Source organism: Anabrus simplex, chromosome 1, assembly GCF_040414725.1.
Source record: "Anabrus simplex isolate iqAnaSimp1 chromosome 1, ASM4041472v1, whole genome shotgun sequence".
NCBI lineage: Eukaryota > Metazoa > Arthropoda > Insecta > Orthoptera > Tettigoniidae > Anabrus > Anabrus simplex.
In genome coordinates this window covers 1,138,575,854-1,138,596,118 of record NC_090265.1, presented here as the reverse complement: position 1 = coordinate 1,138,596,118, position 20,265 = coordinate 1,138,575,854, and the positions used below count along the sequence as shown (strand labels likewise).

Genomic DNA, 20,265 nt, shown 5'->3' with positions numbered 1-20,265 from the left:
TTTTTTTTGTGTTGGAATGCTTATAATTTATGGAGTTTCTTTGTTTACTAGGCCTATAATGTATTCTGAAGGATCTAATCATGATTTGAAGTGGAAGAGAGATGGAAATCAGGAACATAACTTGCATGAACAGAGCAGGTACACTGTCCCATACTGATGCCTCATACCTTTTTTATGTTCTACTTTGTTACTATGACTGTAGTGCTATTAATATTCTTTTCCTGTCTCTATTTGCAGAAAGGACAGAAAAATGGCTCTGATTCAGTTGCCATCAATGGATGATGCTGTTGCTGCTCTTATTGTAAGTTTGTTTCTTGTGCAAATACTGAATTCTTTGTAAGTTTGCAGTCTGTTTTAACTTTATGGTTTTAGGATCCTTCCTTAAAAATTGCTATAATATCCAAAGAGAAGATGTTATTCAGTAAAAATAAATAAGCAAGAGGTCCAATATTAAAGTCTACTTAATTTAGATGAATGATGGACTGAAAAAACGATTTACAATTTGTGTTCTGAGGATTAGCCATATCATGAAACTTATTAAAGTTGCACATGATTGAAACAAGTAGATATGTATATGTGGGCACACATGAATCTAAGTGCAAGACTTGGTCTGTTGCTTTTAATACAGAGAGCTTTAAGACACTATACCTCTGCATGATTATTCACTTGATGAGTCTGTGTGAGCTGCGTAGTTGGTTATGTTTCCAGATTCTGTGCAATATTTTGCTTGTTACTGCTGTGTCGTATAGAATGCACTCTGGATAGGCAGTACAGTACCGCTTCTACTTTTCTTCGGATATCATGCTAGCCTCGGAATTATCAAGGCTGCATCTTCTCTGTCGTGGTTCTTCAAGAAAGTATACCTGAATGGATAATGTGGAAAGGCTAGGCTTGATCCTATAGGCTGGTGAACTGTTTATCGCCATATTTTTGATTTGTCTGACCATATTAATATTTCACATTTTCTTGGCTCTAGATAAACGACTTTTGCTATGGTGTCTTTTCTGTATATCTATGTATATCACATAGAAGTACCAAAAATAGCTCATCATGCTTCTGTTATAAAATTCCAGGAACGAGGGCTACCGCATGGTCATATTTTACTTAACATGGGTTCAGGTTCACGAGTTTGCACCAAGGAAGACTTTGTCATGCATGTAAGAGCCAAAATACCTGATAAGAATCAACTCAAGGCATTTTGAGATGGTAACTAAATGCAAATTAATCTGCAGTTGCCAGGCATGAAGGAAGCTGCATGTTGTAAAATTTCCTGATGGAGTTCAGAAAAATTACTGAAGGATGGATAGGATATCGTACGTACTAACTCACTTGGAAGCTGGCCAGCTTGACATTGATAATGGATGACTAGTTTTGTCAAATCTATGATTTATTCAATGCCCATATCAATATAATGGGCTTCTGTTAAAATTGTCAAATACCTCTACAAATTTGTCTATAGGGGGCATAAGGCTTCATTTGTTAAAGTGGAAAATGAAAATTGTCATGAAATTTTAAAATTCATCAATATACAGTAGATATGTTAGTGCTTTGAAGGTAACATGGAAAACCAATGAGTTAATCATGCCAGAGAAGAAGAGTACAGTAAAACCTCGTTAATTCAAAAACGTTGGGTCTAAAAAATTGGACTTTGAATTACGTAATTTCGAATTAACCGCCAATTCGCAATTCAGAAGTACCAACCCTTGCCGCGTTACAAAATATTCTAAGGCACGTTACTGCATGCAGTTAACCTTGATTCACAGTTTATACCTTTCAAATGCCGTGAAAAAAGAACAATTTCCTTAAAAATGTATCCATGATTGTGCATTTACAGTATTCAAATAATGCACTAGATATCTCACTGGCAAACATAACCTCATGCAACGGGGGGGGGAAAAGCGCGATTCAAATGCGAGGAGAAGTCTATGCTGGCTCCCATGTGCAAGAGCTTTATTCATTGGATTACTATACTGTATGCATTTTAGATGCCTTGTCTTTACACAGAAAGTACCCAATGCCCTTAAAATCAAATTTTCCTATGACTCTATCTATCCTTGTACGATTTCCTGCTGTGGCACTTCTCTCGTACTTCAGAAATGTAAACACTTGCCACGTCACAAAGTAATCTAAGATCCATTAATACATGCAATCACCTCCATTCACAGTTTAGAGCTTTCAAATGCCATAAAAAAATCTATTTCCGAAATGTTTCCAACAAGTTGCATTTACAATGTTCAAATAATGCTCTTGGATAAATCATTGAAAAACATAATCTTACGCAACGAAAGAAAAAATCACACAGTTCAAAGACGAGGATAAATTATGCTGGTTCCCCTGTGCGAATGCATTTTTTGGATTTCTGTACTGTTTGCATTTTTAGATGCTTTGTACTGGCATGGAAAGTGCCCGACACCCTTAAAACATTATGGCTTATCGAACTTTCCTATGATGAGGGGATAAAGTTTCTCGCTTCCATGTGCATTGCAACGCACTACAATGACCCCCATCCCCCAGCCTTGTACGATTCTCCAGCTGGCACTTTCTCCTTTAAAACCATAAGACCGCTTGGGCTCGCATTAAAATAAAGCAATGCAGTTTCATCGGCAATGACAGTATTGTTCGGTGCCTACGAATTTATTATATGAGCCATGTTTTTTCGTCAACTGTTGGCATCGCCAGTGTTCGCGGGTTCTGTTTTTTCGCACACTGCCTGTTGCATGATGTTACGGCGTTCCTTAAAAGGTTGAATACAAAAGAATTCAGATTTCATTCAACTTAACAATCATGAAGCGCACTGTAGACCCACTGAAGTGAGTGTAAGTGCGGAAAGCTACCACTCCACGTTCCGGAACACGCGTTCTATTATGACACTGATACATTTCGAGTTGATATTGCTCTGTAACATAGGTACTATTGTTCTAAAATGTAAAGTCAGTTTCAAATTAAAAGTCTGAATTTCGGTAATGTTGCTAACATTGTACTTAGAATTATGAATTGTCCATATTTTGAATTAAACCAATTAAATAACATGCAAAACTGTATCTCATGTTTCCGGGAATGAGAGCTGCTTCGAATTAGGTAGGATTTTGAATTATTGAGGTTCTACTGCCAGTGCGTGAATCTCTACAACAAATTATTTTTCACAAACAAGAGAAACATCTGGCAACTGCAGCGGTTGGTTTCTTCAGAACTCGCAGTGCTGTTTCGTTTGAACTTAAAAGTGCGGAACAAACACGTTTCCACACTTGCACAGATGTACCAGATTACTGACGATGTATTTTTCGTAAGGCTTTTAGTGTCGAGTATGGCCGAGAACATATTTGTTTCACTTGGCGCAGGTCTTTTTTATTTGACGCCCATGGACAACCTGCATGTCTGGGTATGGGACAGTGATGATATTGAGGTACCAGTTGGCACGTAGCGTACTCATGTTGAATAATGCCAAGGGGTCTGTCTGGTCAGGGCTTACCCTATCCAATAGACGAATCACAATCGACAGGATCATATACCCTCACTCCATATGAACACTGCGAATCGAGGCTTTTGGCATTTTAGCGATCAGAAATTTAAACCAACACCTCTCCTAACCTGTCGGCCAGCATTCTGAGGTAAATTTTTTTTTTCCACCAACAGGACTCAAACCAACTAACCATGGTGTCAGACCGTAGGGGCTTGAAACCTTAATGATCACAGCCACCAAGCGAACTGCATTACTGGTAATGATTGTTTAAAGGGACCTAACGTATAGGTCATCGGTCCTATACAGAATTAATAGAAATACTGATAATCAGGAGAAGAGGAATCGGGAGATAGGTAGTAGTTCATATATTGGATAGGGAGCAAAAAGACTATGAATGGGGTGTTATGCAAGACCTTTCTAGAAGCATGTAAGCAATATGGGTCTTCTATTAACCCATTTAAGGCACAATAAATGGCCACATTGTTGACGTGGAATCACATTTAATTTGCCCACCTGTAGTTTGAGTTTACTTGTCACACAAAAATATGCATAAAATAACTAATGCAGATAATTCACTCAAATTTTGTATTCATGCCATTGAAGGTTATGACAACCCATTCTTCATTTGTTGAAGACTGCTGGCTGTGGTACAAATGTTTCATTTGAAATAATTCCAAAAAGAGCGGATCTGTGTACTCCAAAACATCGCAAATTCAGACGGTGGGCAGACTGTAAATTTTTCATATTTCTGAAACACCGCTGTATCCACGAAATTTATATCTGTCAGGATTATTGTCTTTCTCCACTTTCTAATCACTACAATTCTTTTGTGTCACCAGCCACTCACGTTCGGAAGAAACTGGCATGGCACTTCCACTCCCACTTTCTTCAATGCTCTGCTCACTTCAGTAACTTTCACTGTTGCTGTCACTATCCTTGAATTGGGATTCAATTTCCAAAACATCATTATTACTATAATTGCCATCTATAACAATGTCTTCAGTCGCTTTCATTCTCTCATCGTCATTACTGCGAAACCGGTCCTACTGCATTATTGCTCAATACCGATGTTCAATAATTCCAGTGTCACACAGAAATACAGACAGTATTGTTTAACAACAGTACATGACTCTAGTTCCTTAGTGTGTATTGTTAGAAATTATATTGCAAAGAGATCTAATATACGAAGATAAACGAGGCACTGCATCATTGTGAGCTGAACTCTTAATTTGATTCATTTGCCAAAACACTACGTGTGACCACAGCTAGTCATGTGATGTGAATGGGTTAATATGAGACAAAAATTTTAATTTGTTGATTTGTTATTGCCTTCACAGTAATGTGGAGAACCGAATTAATTCATCGTATCAGAGAAGCAACTTAACGAGATATTACCATTGCAGATATCTCAACAATAAATAATAGAGCAGCTTTGAAGCAACTCACAGGTGTATGTTACATTAGTTACAAACTTATTTGGTGTAATCTGTGAGTTTTAAAAACCAGAAAACATTCCCAAATTTAGGGACCAGACTAGAGACGCAGTATGTGAAGATTTTGTACACTCGAAATCTTGAGTATCTCGTGTCCAAAAATATTCATTTCAGGCAAGAAATCTGTACAGCTCTCAGAACCACCCAGTACCTGGTTACACACACTCTCTTTGGTCACGACCATTAGACGTGTTAACAAATGAGGCGGGGGGTGGTGTGTGTGACAAAGCATGAACGTAATACGTGGAGGGGAGGGTACTTGCTTCCCCGCCTGCCCAGACGTCCCATTGGCTCGACAATGAAGGGAGGAACCACACGCCTCCTTCAAGGCAACAGGCGTAATGTGTATGTCAACTCATTGAGTGTCAAATTCTCCACTTTCTTTGTAATTCTTGTGTGCGAGGTCTCGACTACGACTTCATTATCAAATGGCATTCCGCTCAACCACCGTAAGAATGACTGCTACTAATAATAATAATAATAATAATAATAATAATAATAATAATAATTGTTATCCTCAAAAACCAAAGTAAGAATAACCCAGCATTAAATAATTATGATTATCAGACGCAAGGGCGTTTGGAAAACCTTTCCTATGAAGTTATTGTCAGCGCTGATCAGACAATTAAATGCCATATATTGAGGTGGGATTACATCGTGCACACTTCATCACAATTAAATTACGGTTAATTAATTGTTTTCCTTGATTAGGAAAATCTAGTATAGCCAGGATGTTTAACCATAGAAACAACTTAATCATTTCCTGAAAAAATGGGGTTGGGAGTAGCCTCTGACTGTGCATCATGGCAAGCCACACCTCCTGGATGACGAACACATGTGACGTAGCCTTGGTTACTTCTCCTTCATCCTTAGGGTTGGCCAAAATCTTCGCCCAAACATTTCCTGTTTCCTTTGCCACTTGGAATTCTTGTGATCACGATTGTACATGGATATTCTGAAGAAGGTGGTCATGTGCAGAAATCCACAAGCTTTGTAATTCTTATGGATGACATCTGAAAATACTTAATTTACCAGGTGTAAAGCTGCTGGTGACCAATCTTAGAAGTGCATCTCTTTTATACCGTACAATAGAAGCTTAATGAAGGACAACAAATGGCTGTTGATGCCGTCCTTGATGCAGTATGTGAAAACCAAACACGTACATTAAAACAGAAATGTTTCGTTTTAATATGGCCCAGCTTTATTGGTAACACCTTATTGTTTAACCCACATTGCTGCGCACATTCAGATGAAAAGGGGATAAAGCTGCTTCTGTAGAGTGTCTGGAATAGCAGCTACACTTTTATTTGGAGGAAGAACCACTCAGTCTCTTACAAAATGCCATTGCTTCTGAATGCTAATTCTGTCTGTAACATAAAGCCAAACACATTTGAAACAGAAGCCCTCTCGTATACAAAATTGTTGAGATGCAGGTCCAGTGACACATCTGCATACACTCTGAGCAGTAGACAGACTTCACAAGGATCTAACCAAATGTGTTGAACATTTTGGTGATAAAGTAATCCTGCTGGGTAGGGATTTCTGTTGAAACCTGCCTGTAAGAATGAAAAGTTCATGTTTTTCCAGTGCTGCCAGATGTTTGAAGCAGCATGAGCTTTGAAATAATTTTGGTGTATCGACACGTGCGGAACATACCAGTCTACTGGCATTCTCCCACAGAAACTGAAAATGAAGAATGGTGATAATTAACTGTGTCACGAAAAGAAATACTACTCTCTAAAGGTGTCTGCAAAGGGATGACTCTTATAGTTAAACAATTACAGCATAATATCATAAAGGCAACTCTTATAGGTTCCATAACTTCAAAAAGCCTTCCCCCCCCCCCCCCCCCCCTAATGTAACTGAGGACAATTTACAGTATGGTCAGCTTTCTTTAACAAGTCACACGGTCAAAATTTTCACAAAAACCTGTTTATTTACCAAAACCTGTTTTATGCTATAGGCCACTTGATGTAGGCCCTTCACGAGCAAGGTAATTTAACTCATTGTTGCAGCACCAAGTCAGTAGATTTAAAAAGTTTGTCAGATAAACATCCGATGGTGGTTGGCATGAAATACGTAGTTGAACAAAACATTGCTAGGATGGAACGAGGTTGTAAGTTCAGCAAACGTAGCTTGCACCTTCAAACAGGCAAAATTGACTTTTCCAGGAAAATGTACTACCTAAATAGGAATAATTTTGCTCTTCATTTCCTAATCATAAAACACTTAGTGCATGGATGTTCTTCATGGGGTATGCTAATATATATTTCCAGTAGTGGTGGTAGTGATGATTTTTGTTATAAGAGGAAGTAAAACTAGGTAACCATTCTCATATTTCCAGTACCTGTCGTTTATACACTATAGCATATGCCACAAATACTGTTCTTAGGTATATGCGTCATATGTTAAACTGACATACATCAAGATACAGTAGAAGTCCGTTATAGCGAGAATTCATAACAGCGACAAATTTACTCGCTATAGCGGATTGTCGTTATACCCGATTTTTGTATGAAAGTCGGAGGAAACCTCATGCATATTAAAATCGGTATGAAAAGGCAATCAGTTTGTTCAAAACTTGCGTTTCCGCGGATGGTATCCATACTACGGCTTACTTGTTTGTTTGTTTTTTCGTGAAAGTGTGAGTTTAATTTCATTCTGAAAAGAATTATAGTACCGTATTTCTCCGAATCCAAGACGAACCCCACTTTTTCCTTCAAAAATGTAAATCAGGCTCAAACAGTGCTTTGTAAAATCATATGAATGCCTTATTTCGTATTTTTTTTTGCGGCTGAACAATTATTCTTTATTTATGCGGGTTTAATGACCATTAACTTAAAATTGGCATCGTAATACCGAAGAGAACCCGTAGAAAATTTGCCGGCAATACCTATTCCATGCGTCTCTACAATACGACGATCCATCAGGAAAATATTCTTGCTGCCTATAAAACTGTTACTTTACTCGGCGTCAGATATAACCAGCAACCACTACGCGCACGTCTTTCTTGCCGGGTTCGGCAACTTCAGCGGCTAGCGATGTATAGGCCTAATCGCGAACGTTGAAAGTCAAGGAAAGATTTTAATGTGTCATGGTATGACCATTCTGCCCTTGATTTTTTTGTGCACATACCTCACAATTTCATCTTCGACTTCTTTAAAGCGTCCTTGTCGCATTTTTTGTACAGTACGCATTTTTGAAGCTATCTTTGTCTTCACGCTAACATCAGATATTGGCTTTAGTTAGGCCTATGGACAATTGTACATTTCCGAATGTTTAATAACCATTAACTTAAAATTGGCATCATCATACCGACGAGAACCCGTTGTTAATTTGCCGGCAATACTTGTTCCGCGTATCTTTACAAAATGACTATCCATCACGAAAATGTTCCTGCTGTCTATAGAACTTAATTTCACTAAGCGTCAGGTACAGTAGACGCGTTATAACTCTGCCACTGATAAGCCGTGGCCTTTCTAAGAATTCAAAAGCTCGCATATTTTGATGCCATTCTGCAGATTTGAGAAACGTTTTTGTGGAGGCTAATAGAACTCTTTCTCTCTTCACTATTCCCCAAGATCCAGTGACTTTACACACAAGCACTGTACAATCGATTGTCACAGCTAGCGATGTATAATAAAGAGGCGGTCGTTTATTGTCAATGAGTTTTGTGTATATAGGCCTATACATGTGCGCGCAAGAGTGAAAAGAAGCAGCGTGGTTACCACAGCAGTTGCCAGGGGTATTCGTTACTGTTAGGCCGGGAATGCAAGACAACTCTTGATTTTTTTTCGCATGAAATTCTGAGAAAAGAAAACGTCTTCTTTGATTCAGAGAAATACGGTATCACTCATAGGCTTCTGTGGCAAACATTTCAGATTTCTTTTTCAAACGGCGTTGCCTAACCTAACCGTATATGTATCATGAAAACATATTTGTAATGCATGTAGAGAAATGATAACCTACTCGCTAAAAAAATTACATGTGAATAACCTTTCCGAAATGTAACTAGACGTGAGAAAATATGAACTATCCTCTGAAATCAGTTATGTACTCTGTCATATCTTGAGGTGTATCACATTCTTACTTAACTTCGGCCTTTATTTTTAACGAGTTAACAACTGCTATCGGCCACGATATTTACGCATAATTACGAAAACTTGTTATCCTCTTTCATTTCGAATTTTCTTTAGATTACAACAGTCGACGGGTATTACTAATAGACTCCAACATCGCCTTTGAATTTCAACGAGTGAGCTCGCAAATGCACATAATGAGAAAACTATATCGTACCAAAGATGATTGATCCCACTTTGTGGCAAACGTTTGAGTTTTCTTATTCAAACAGCATCACCTATCCTAATCTAACCATACTATACGTATGATGAAAACACGCTTCAAGCGCCAGTAGAAAAATTACAACCTTCTTGCTATAAATTTACATGATAATAGCCTTTCCGTAATTTAACCAGATGCGAGAAAATATAAAGTAACCTCTGAAACCAATTATACACTCTGCCATGTCTCGAGGTTATTCCATTCTTACTTAAAATTGCCGTATTCAGCATTAAAATTAAGCTATCGTTTAGTCAGCCTTTATTTTCAATGAGTTAACAACTGTTATCAGACACGTTATTTACGCATTTGTTACGAAAATGTCCTTTTTCATTTCGAATTTTCTTTACAGAACAGCAGTCGAGAGTGTTACTAATTGACCCCGACATCACCTTCGAATGTAGACGAGAGAACTCACTAGTGGAAATAGCGAGGAAACGATACCGAAGGTCATCAATCGATCACATGCAACATAATCGCTGGGGGTGTATAAATATTTGTAACGGGAAAAATCACGCGTGCTTAAGCGCTCATAATAACGGATGAGTCAGTGATAGGGCTCTCGCTGTAACCGAAGGATAATACACAGTTTAATATAGAAATTTTGAAGGGACAGAAACAAATTGGCGTTATAGCGGGGTTCTCGTTATATGTGGTACTCGTTATAGCGGACTTTTACTGTACTTATGTGATATTTTTAAAATCTACATAGATTAATGCTACATAGTGATATTTTTTTAATTAGTCAAGCGTAAAGAACACAAAACGAATAATTTATTAGTAGCAGCTGGCCCTTAAGGGCTGCTGGATGATGTCCTCCCTAGAGAACAAAAAGGTTTTTTTATTATTTTCCTCAATATTTGAAGTTAGAAGTTGGACTCGAATAATGCTAAGAAAATTACATTTCATCATAAAACTGTAAATTCTCATCAATAAACCATATCAAACTTAGGTGAGTGACTTTTAGCACGCAGTTCACTGGCAAGTGTTTTCAGGTTGAAGATACGGTGTTCTGGACTCTCGAGTTTCCATCCGAGGATGTAGTATGGTTGAGGGGGTGAGATGTAAGGTGAAAGCACACTGGTGGACTGTTTCATAGGGATCAAGGGTGCAAGAAGAGGCAGAGTCCGTAACAGTAAACGTGTCCTCAGCAACCCCTCTACGAGCATGCGCCAGTCAAATCTCCATTGTTGTGTGTAATAAAATTAAATAATAATTGATGACTTTGTTTGCCCTGTTATTTATATTTGAAAATGAAAAATTAATGAAGAATTATAATGAAATGTAACATTTGAGACCAGGAATTTTTATTCAAGTTGCAAAGGTGAAGTAACATGGACCCCTGGTGTGTATCCCACATTTTGTGAGGGTTGGCAGCAGTGAGCGAGTTCGTTTTCGTGCCGAAGACTTGAATGAGTGGGGTGTTCCTGGTCGGGAGTTATACTGTTTGGTTATAATCTATATTCATGTTCATGCTTCGTGGTGATTGTTCTGTACACTATTAAGCTTTGAAAGTACTGTTTGTTAATTTACTGGTGCGGTTGTGGTTTTGAACCACTTGTGGTGATTGTGATATCCTCATAATTTCTTTACCTGTGCATGATGATGATGATGATGATGATAGTAGATTAGAACTGAATAGGCTAGGACCTCTGAAACCTGATTTAAATATTAGAGCGCTTAAGAATCCTTGCAAAATAAAGCTGGCAATATCAGAAAATTCAATCGCACATGAGAGTGTGTATGAGAGGTAAGCAGTGCGTTCTTTTGCTACACGTGTTTGGCTATAAATTCTGGTGATCTCGTGTTGATCAGGTGCCAGTTAGACAGTGTGTATAGATTCAAAATAAAACAGCCATGGTAAAACCTATTTACTTCGAATTACGTGATTTTGAATTAACCACCAATTCGCAATTCAGAAGTACCAACCCTTGCCGCGTTACAAAATATTTTAAGGCCCATTACTGCATGCAGTTAACATTGATTCACAGTTTATACCTTTCAAATGCCATAAAAGAAAAGAATTATTTCCAAAATGTATCCAAGAAGGTGCATTTACAGTATTCAAATAATGCACTTGGATATCTCACTGGCAAACATAACCCCACGCAACGAAAGAACAAAAAAAGCATGATTCAAAGCCAAGGAGAAATCTATGCTGGCTCCCATGTGCAAGTGCTTTATTCATTGAATTACTATACTGTATGCATTTTAGATGCCTTGTATTTACACAGAAAGTACCCGATGCCCTTAAAATTAAACTTTCCTGTGACTCTATCCTTGTACGATTTCCCGCGCTGGCACTTTCTCGTACTTCAGAAATGTAAACACTTGCTGCGTCACAAAGTATTCATAGTTTAAACCTTTCAAGTGCCATGGAAAAAACTATTTCCGAAATGTATCCAACAAGGTGCATTTACAGTGTTCAAATAATGTACTTGGATAAATCACTGACAAACATAACCTCACGCAACGAAAGAAAAAAATTGCACAATTCAAAGATGAGGATAAATTATGTTGTTCCCCTGTGCAAATGTATTATTTTTTGAAATTCTGTACTGTTTGCATTTTTAGATGCTTTGTACTGGCTTGAAAAGTGCCCGACGCCCTTCAAACATTGTGGCTTATCGAACTTTCTTATGATGAGGGGATATAGTTTCTCGCTTCCATGTGCATTGCAACGCACTACAATCACCCCCATCCCCCAGCCTTGTACGATTCTCCGGCTGGCACTTTCTCCTTTAAAACCATAAGACCATTTGGGCTTGCATTAAAATAAAGCAATGCAGTTTCATCGGCAATGACAGTATTGTTCGGTGCCTACGAATTTATTATATGAGCCACGTTTTTTCGTCAACTGTCGGCATCGCCAGTGTTCGCGGGTTCTGTTTTTTCGCACACTGCCTGTTGCATGATGTTACGGCGTTCCTTAAAAGGTTGAATACAAAAGAATTCAGATTTCATTCAATTTAAGAATCATGAAGCGCACTGTAGACCCACTGAAGTGAATGTAAGTGCAGAAAGCTACCACTCCATGTTCCGGAACACGCGTTCTATTATGACGTTGATACATTTCGAGTTGATATTGCTCTGTAACATGGGTACTATTGTTCAAAAATGTAAAGTCAGTTTCAAATTAAAAGTCTGAATTTCGGCAATGGGGCCGACATTGTACTTAGAATTATGATTCTCCGTATTTCGAATTAAACAATTTAAATAACATGCAAAACTGTATCTCATGTTTCCGGAAACGATAGCTGCTTCGAATTAGGCGGGATTTTGAATTAACCGATTTTGAATTATCGAGGTTCGACTGTACTCAGTAAACTGATTGACTGCTTTAGGTTTTGTGAAAAATTTGAACTCGCACTGCAGGGACACGATGAAATCGATTTGTCTGATAATCCTGGAATTTGTCATGAGTTGGTTAATTTAATGGTTGTGCTATGAAAAAACGTTGTTTTTCTGTGACTATATGAAACTATACAGAATGAGAAATTTGTTTGAAACTTTTACATCCCTCTCCGGAATCAAACCAGATTCCCCGTTACCCGTTACAACCATGGTAGGCGCAGCACCTACCATCGACACATGATAAGACAGACATTTGAAAGATGCGTCGCCAGATCGAGGAGCATGGGATCATCCCAAAGTTATTCAGAGTCACCAAGGCAAACAGCCCGGACGAGTTGACCGATTGATTTTGATCTAATAAAAGCGTCCTTTCCACTTCTGGTCGGGACTCTGTTTGCATGTATTAGCTCTAGAATTACCACAGTTATCCAAGTAAAGTGGTTTGATCTAAGGAACCATAACTGATTTAATGAGCCATTCGTGGTTTCACCTTAATTTGATTTGCACTGAAACATGCGTGGCTTAATCTTTGAGGCAAGCATATGAATAGTGATAGGATCAACCAGGGAGCTGGCTAGCTCGAGAGCTGAAACCGAACGTCGTAGCCCGTCGCCGACGAGTGCGGCCTGCGGGACACAGACTTGCTTTGCTCCGTTCGCCGACAGAGTGGCTGCCAACTAAAAGTTTTTAGGATGCCGAACATGGGCTCTCACCCTGCCAGTGGGCCTTCCATTGGGAATGGGTCCCTTCACCATCCACCGGCACATCTCCACTTTTTCCGCTGCCGAGGCCGGCAGGACCACACGAGAGGCGTATGTCACAACATTCTCACGCCCGATTAAGAGCGAGCGGTTACCAACATTACTGAGCGCCGCATATGAGCATGAACACTGCGTATGCAGGGGCTCGCGGCATTGCAGTTGTTGGTGGGGAACTTGCTGCGGAAGTAAGAAAGTGTTGTATGGGTTGGTTAACACGTTGACGAGCGGCCCCAGAGATCTCCGTAGCGCTGCGGTCAGTGGTTGTTGATGGGCCCCAGAGATCTCCCCTTTTACCTATGGGCATCGTTTGTAGCTTGTTGTGCTATCTTTTGGCTATAATTTTAACTACTTTCAATCATGTTATGGAGTGAAGGGACCATAGATTTGAATCTCGATGTAATTTTTTAATTATACAGTCTTTGTAGTCATGGAAACTTCGTATATACATGGGTGTTCTTACACGCTGAGAGTCATTGTACAAGATGGCACACCCATGGCAACGTGCCCTATGTGATGACAAAATATTTCAACATTTGTATGCAGATTCATTGTCTGATGTTCCACATGGGAGATGAGTCCAGATAATTCTCGTAGTTTCTCAGCTGACGATCGGTGACAGCCGTCAGTAGTTGCCAGGCTACGAGAATTCTCGCTTTTATGCACCTCGTAATACCTTGATTATTAATGAAATTGTAGGCGAGATTGGGAGTTCCAAACGGTGTAGTCATGGAATAATATAAATTATCGCTGCATCTTTCTTTCTTTCTTTAAATCTCATGTATTTAACAAAATAAGGTCGAATATGTAGAACTATTCCGTGGAGTTCTGGTGTGGATGTCAACATGGCATGGCGTAATGAGTTGCCGACGGCTACCGATGATTGTGATTAATTATGTACAGACCGGTTATAATAGGTACCGAGTGACAGCGAATTAGATATTTCTAATGATTATCAGCTAACACTAATTGGAGAGTAACTGTAAAGAGAACTCCTGGCACAAGCAGGGCATTCATACTAACTACACAGTGCTTAGAAAGTCTATTGAAAGGAGCGACAAATGGTATTGCTTTGAAAGGTATCACATCGTACAGTCTATTAAGCAGTGTAATGAGTACATGTTCCAAGTTTGAGATCAATATCTTAAATAATTTTTGATTTAAAGTAGTTTGAGTGCAGCAGTGTAATTTCTTTCTTGGAGGCTTGTACTATCCGGTCTACATGGGGTAGCAGCCTCCGTTCAGGGCCCGTCGTCAATGTGTTAAGAGCAAAGTAAACAGGAGAAGATAGAAAATTTATAAGGCCAGATACAGGACAAATTTTGACATAAAAAGAGGATATTTCTCAGTGATGAGACAAGGATTGTGCTAAATTACTTAACATCACATTCAAAGAACTTGAGGAACAGGAGGAACATGAAGAAGAAATGGTGGAAGAAAACAGAACTGAAGATATAACAGTGTTGGAAATAAAGGAACTATAAAAATGAAAAGTGGCAAAGCATCACGTGTGGATGAGAAGGCAGCAGGACCAATAGGGTTATATTGGATATATAGGTTATTTTGAGTAATATTAAAGGGAAAACAAGTACCAGGAGATTGGAAGAAGGGTCTGATAACCCCAATATTCAAGAAGGGTAATGATAAAGAATATAACAACTATAGGGGAATCACCCTCATTTCACGTGTAGCAAAGATCTTTGAGAGGATATTAGAGGGAAGCCTGAGGGTGAACGTAGAAAAGGAAATGGAAGAAGAACAATATGGATGTAGAATAGATAGATCAACTTTTGATCTAATTTTTGCATTAAGAAGCATAATGGAGAAAAGATAGGAGTTCAGGAAGGATTTAGTGATGACATTTGTAGATATTGAACAGGCATGCAAGAGTGTACTACGGCAACTGGTCTGGGATGCATTGATAAAAAGAAGAAGGTAGGCAGAGCAGAAGTATATATGGTCAAAGCCATGTATTAAAAATGTTTCAAGATCAGGAACAGAAATGTCGACTCAAATAAGAAAAATGAAGAACAACTGGTGGCAGGTGAAATCTCTAGAACTCCAAAGACTATTTGATTTCAGAGACTTGCAGAACTTCTACGCAGGAATAAAAGAGATCTACAGTCCATCTCGCTCTTCAATTGGAACTCTGAAAACAGTTGATGGTGCTAACACTCTTAACGATGTTAGAGACATTGTTGAACACTGGAAGGAACATTTCTCCACTCTTTTTAACCGAAGCTCCACTGCTGCCGATGACTTTCTACAGGATGTGCCACAACTCCCCCCTCAACTATGGATGGCGATGCCACCAACTTATCAGGAATTCTGTGTGGCACTTGTTAGGCTGAAACCTAGGAAAGCACCTGGACCAGAAAACATCCCTTTGGAACTAAGGCTTACCCTTGAAAACAAGGCTCTTTACTCTCATCCTCTCAATTTGGGAAACCCAAAACGTACCTGGCGATCTCAAAAATGCCAATATTACTGTTTTCAAGAAAGGTGACTGTAGTATATGTGACAACTATCGTGGCATTTCTCTGCTATCCATTGTGGTAAACTTCTTGCAAGCCTGCAAGTCATCTTCGAGAGTGCTCTACCAGAGTCTCAATGTGGTTTCCGAGCCTCCAGAGGTACATGATCTTTTGTGCAAGGCAATTGCAAGAGGAATGCAGAGAACAACAGAAGCCTCTCTATTTTGTGTTTTATGACCTGGAAAAGGCCTTCGATAGTGTTCTGAGACTCGCTGTGTGGATAGTTCTGAGATGCTTCGGCTGTCCTGAGCATTTTGTGGGCCTGATGGTATGACTGGACAGATTCTCCATCAATACAACTTCTCCAACCCATTCCCAATCACACATGGATTGGAACAGGGTTGCGTACTTGCTCCAACCCTGTTTGTCTTGTATCTGGCGGCCATGCTTTATGAAACAACAGACAACCCCGGCATAGAGATTAAATACTGCTTTGATGGTGGCCTCTTCGACTTGGCCACACTTAACTCGCGAAGACATACCAGTGTTACTAGAGTAACTGAAATGCAGTATGCTGATGATACCGCATCACCGGCTCTGACACCTGAGGAACTGTAACAGTCGGTCAACAGTTTTAAGGATGCATATGACCTTTTAGGCCTCACCATCAACGCCAAAAAAACCAAGGTACTTGCTCAGCCTGCACCAGGGACAAACATTACAAGCATTACCATCTCAAACACCAAACTAGAACAAGTAGACCACTTCACTTAACTTGGGAGTATCTTGTCAAAGAGCTGTACTTCGGAACAGGATGGGACCGAGCTCGATAGCTGCAGTCGCTTAAGTGCGGCCAGTATCCAGTAATCGGGAGATAGTGGGTTTGAACCCCACTGTCGGCAGCCCTGAAGATGGTTTTCCCTGGTTTCCCATTTTCACACCAGGCTGTACATTAAGGCCACAGCCGCTTCCTTCCCATTCCTAGGCCTATCCTATCCCATCGTCGCCATAAGACCTATCTGTGTCGGTGCGACTTAAAAAAACAAACAAAAAAAAAAAAATTAACAGAATGTGGAAAACAAATTCCATGCTGCCCATGTGGCCTTTGGCCGACTATCACACAGAGTCTTCAGGAATAAAAACCTTCCAATTCGCACAAAACTAATGGTGTACCAGGCTGTAGTCATCTCTACACTTCTCTATGGCTGCGACATGTGGACTTTATATACCACCGAGACATGAAAAAGCTGGAGTGCTTTCACCAGCAAAAACTACGCTCAATCATGAACATCAAGTGGGAAAACTACGTCTCTATTGTTGAAGTTCTCGTGAAAGCATGTGCTAAGAGTTTGGAAGCATTGGTCGTTGGCCATCGCCTGAGATGGGCAGGACATGTGCGCGGTATGGATGACACCAGACTACTGCACCAGATCCTCTATGGTTAGCTCTGGTTCAAGACCACGGGGTGCCCCCATGAAAGGTTTCAAAGACCAAAGACCTTAAAGATGGCAGAAATAAACCCACAAATCTGGGAAACACTTGCCAAGGACCGTTTACTTTGGCAGCAAAGTGTCTATGCCTCAGTTCAACACTTCGAACAAGAACACCGCAGATATGAAGATATTAAGCGACAGGAACACAAACTTCGCCAAACCCAGCCAAGATCTCCCGTTCCCTCAGCTGTGCGATGTGTGGACATACGTTCTACGCAAGAATTGGCCTGTGCAGTCACCGGAAGTTTAAACACAAACTGCTGTGAATTGAAGTGAGCTATTAGCCAGGAAATCTGTAAACTGGGAAACGAGTAACTGTCGCCGCCGCCGTCCTTCCCATTTGACTTATTCACCCTTTGTTGGTCGTGTTTTCTGGCTTTTGCATTCCTTTCCCAGTTAACATTTGGTAAATTGAGAGCACCGACTACATTAACATTCCTTTCTGTGTTGTTCCCCACATAACTGATTATCGTATCAAATAATTTTGCATCAGTGTCAGCGCTAGCCTTTATATAGCAACAGATTGGATTTTCATGTGTCATAAATTTAGGTAAAAATTGTTTCATAAATTATGTGATATTTTGTTTTCTCATCTAGGACCTCCATCATCACCTTATATGTAAGAAATAATAACAGCAAAATTAAATGTTTCCCATCACTTTTGTTGCTATTTGGTGCACCATGTTTCAGTTTGAATTATGATTACTTTGAGCAGCTGTACACTGTTACATCCTTGCAGACATTGCAGCTAGTGGTGCACCACAGGAGGGGCTAAAGAGTCTTTTGCTCCTCCACCTGGTTGGTGCTTTATTCTTTCAAACTAATAGTCAATTTTTGCAGACAACAAACACTATCAAGTGTCTTCACTTTTAATGAAACTGTAGTTTACAAAAAAGCACCACTAATACAGGAACTCAGTTCCCTGGTTTAGTAAACATTTCCTCATTTTTCACACACACATACCATTGTTGGGTTACATTTTGCTAGGAATATCCTGGTCACTGCAGTAAAGTCACACTTCAAGCTGAATCTCAACTATGGCACTTGAGATTTTGAAAGGAAGAGATATTGCAGATAGTGCTTCTAAATATTTGGAAACAGCGTGCATTTCCCAATCTGAACAAGTTGCTAGGAATCCTCTGCACGTTGCCTGTTTTTTCTACAAGCACTACAGAATGTTCCTTTTCAGTACTTCGTTGAATAAAGATGTATCTAAAAAATATTATGCGTGAAAACAGATTGAATAGTTCACCTAATCTGAATATCCGCTCTTTGGGTTTGCTGTTGTTGCTGGCAAGTTTGAGAATACATCGTAAGTGGATCAGAGAGCACAAGCCTGTTTCAAGGAATATGTTTACAATTTATAGGTGTCACTGCCTTTAGAACCAATTGTATCGCTGCTGCAGTTGCCCATGTATCAGCCTCCACACTGTTTGGTAGGCTACCTGTGGCAATCTTAATCTGTGTGAACCTACACTAGGGGTGGCACGCACCATCTTGGAGTAAATTACTCCAGAAGTAGTGTTTACTAAAGAAGCCCATACTCCAGAAGTAAATTACTACGGGAGTTATTTACTCCGGAGGTAATGTCTGAGAGTTGAAGTACAATATACTCTTTTAGTTGCTACTATAGAAGTAACATTTGTTACTCGTGCATGTAGTTGTGTTTGCGTGTTTTCTTTAAAGAAATCTAAGTAGATAAGGTTATGTGTGATAGCAAATGGGAGAGGGAAGTAAGCGAAGAAGATAAATGCTTGTTGGAGATAATGAAGATCTATGCAAAGGATATAGAGTGTAAGAAACACAACATAAAGATGCTGGATAAGAAAAGAAATTCTTGGAAAGCCATGATAGAAGAATTCTTCCAGAGTGCTTCTAATGATGGAAAGCGCAGTGAAGAGCAAGTTAAAATTCTGTGGAAGGTCTTAAAATAAAAAAATTAAAAAAAGCATAAAGCCATGGAAAGTGGGAAAAATTAAAACTGATGGTGGTTTCTTCATACAGATCACCTACATCCACAGCAAAATTGTTTCACATTTTCACAGCAGGCAAATACTGGGTCTGTACCTTAATTAAAGCCACGGCCGCTTCCTTCCCACTCGTAGGTCTACCCTACCCTATTGTCGCCATAAAACCTATCTGTGTCGGTGCGACATTAAGCAAATTGTAAAAATAATAATAATACCCCTTCCGATTCCTGAAAAGTTCACAGTTTTCACCGGGAGGACAATAAATGGGAATATACATGCAGTTAATTACACCCACGATGTGTGTGAACCTGCCAACTTGAAAACTTTCCTTTTATTTTACAATCATCATCATCATCATTTTCAGGCGTACCTCCCTCTTAACCTCGCTAGTGCTTAAACCACTCAATGAAAGATACAGCCAGCAGTCGTGCGGTAAACGTTAATTAGATCACCGGCAACTAACTGAAATGTTCCGGTATGAAACACTCGTAGGGCACACAACAACTGTAATTTGAGAGATACAACACAATTAAGACAGGTATTCAGCTGCAAGTGATCTCCAAGTAGATTTAGAAGGAAAGTAAAGGATTCCTTCCTAAGACCTAATGTCTCTTAAACTCTATCCATGTGCACATCATACGGCTCTCGCTTTTTACTCACTGTACGCCCTATTATATTTCCCGTTGTTTTCTGCGTCAAGATCATCCATGTAATCTAAGTAATCCATAAACACTTTTGAAACATCTTCCTCTCGTATACGACATGATATTATAATTGGTCAACAAGTCTAAACCTAGCTTACTCCATGCACGACGTGAGAGTAAATTCTAACCTATATTCGTGTGTTATTTACTTCTTTAGTAATATACTACAAGACGGTGCTCTTCAACATTTTACTGTTGTAGTAATTTAGTCCAGGCGTGTC

At 39.5% G+C, this 20,265-nt stretch overlaps 1 protein-coding gene across 14 annotated transcripts in view; it reads left to right on the top strand.

The window, feature by feature from the left end:
- The window catches only part of heph (polypyrimidine tract-binding protein 1 heph), a 1,355,684-nt gene that overhangs the window by 1,325,646 nt on the left and 9,773 nt on the right, over positions 1-20,265 (top strand). For 12 of the 14 annotated variants that reach the window (XM_067137384.2, XM_067137387.2, XM_067137377.2 and 9 more), the window contains 2 exons: positions 52-138; positions 238-301. In XM_067137384.2, coding sequence (XP_066993485.1) covers positions 52-138; positions 238-301 — 151 coding nt within the window. The remainder of the gene's footprint in view (positions 1-51; positions 139-237; positions 302-20,265) is intronic. The other 2 variants (XM_067137385.2, XM_067137390.2) reach the window with 1 other exon arrangement.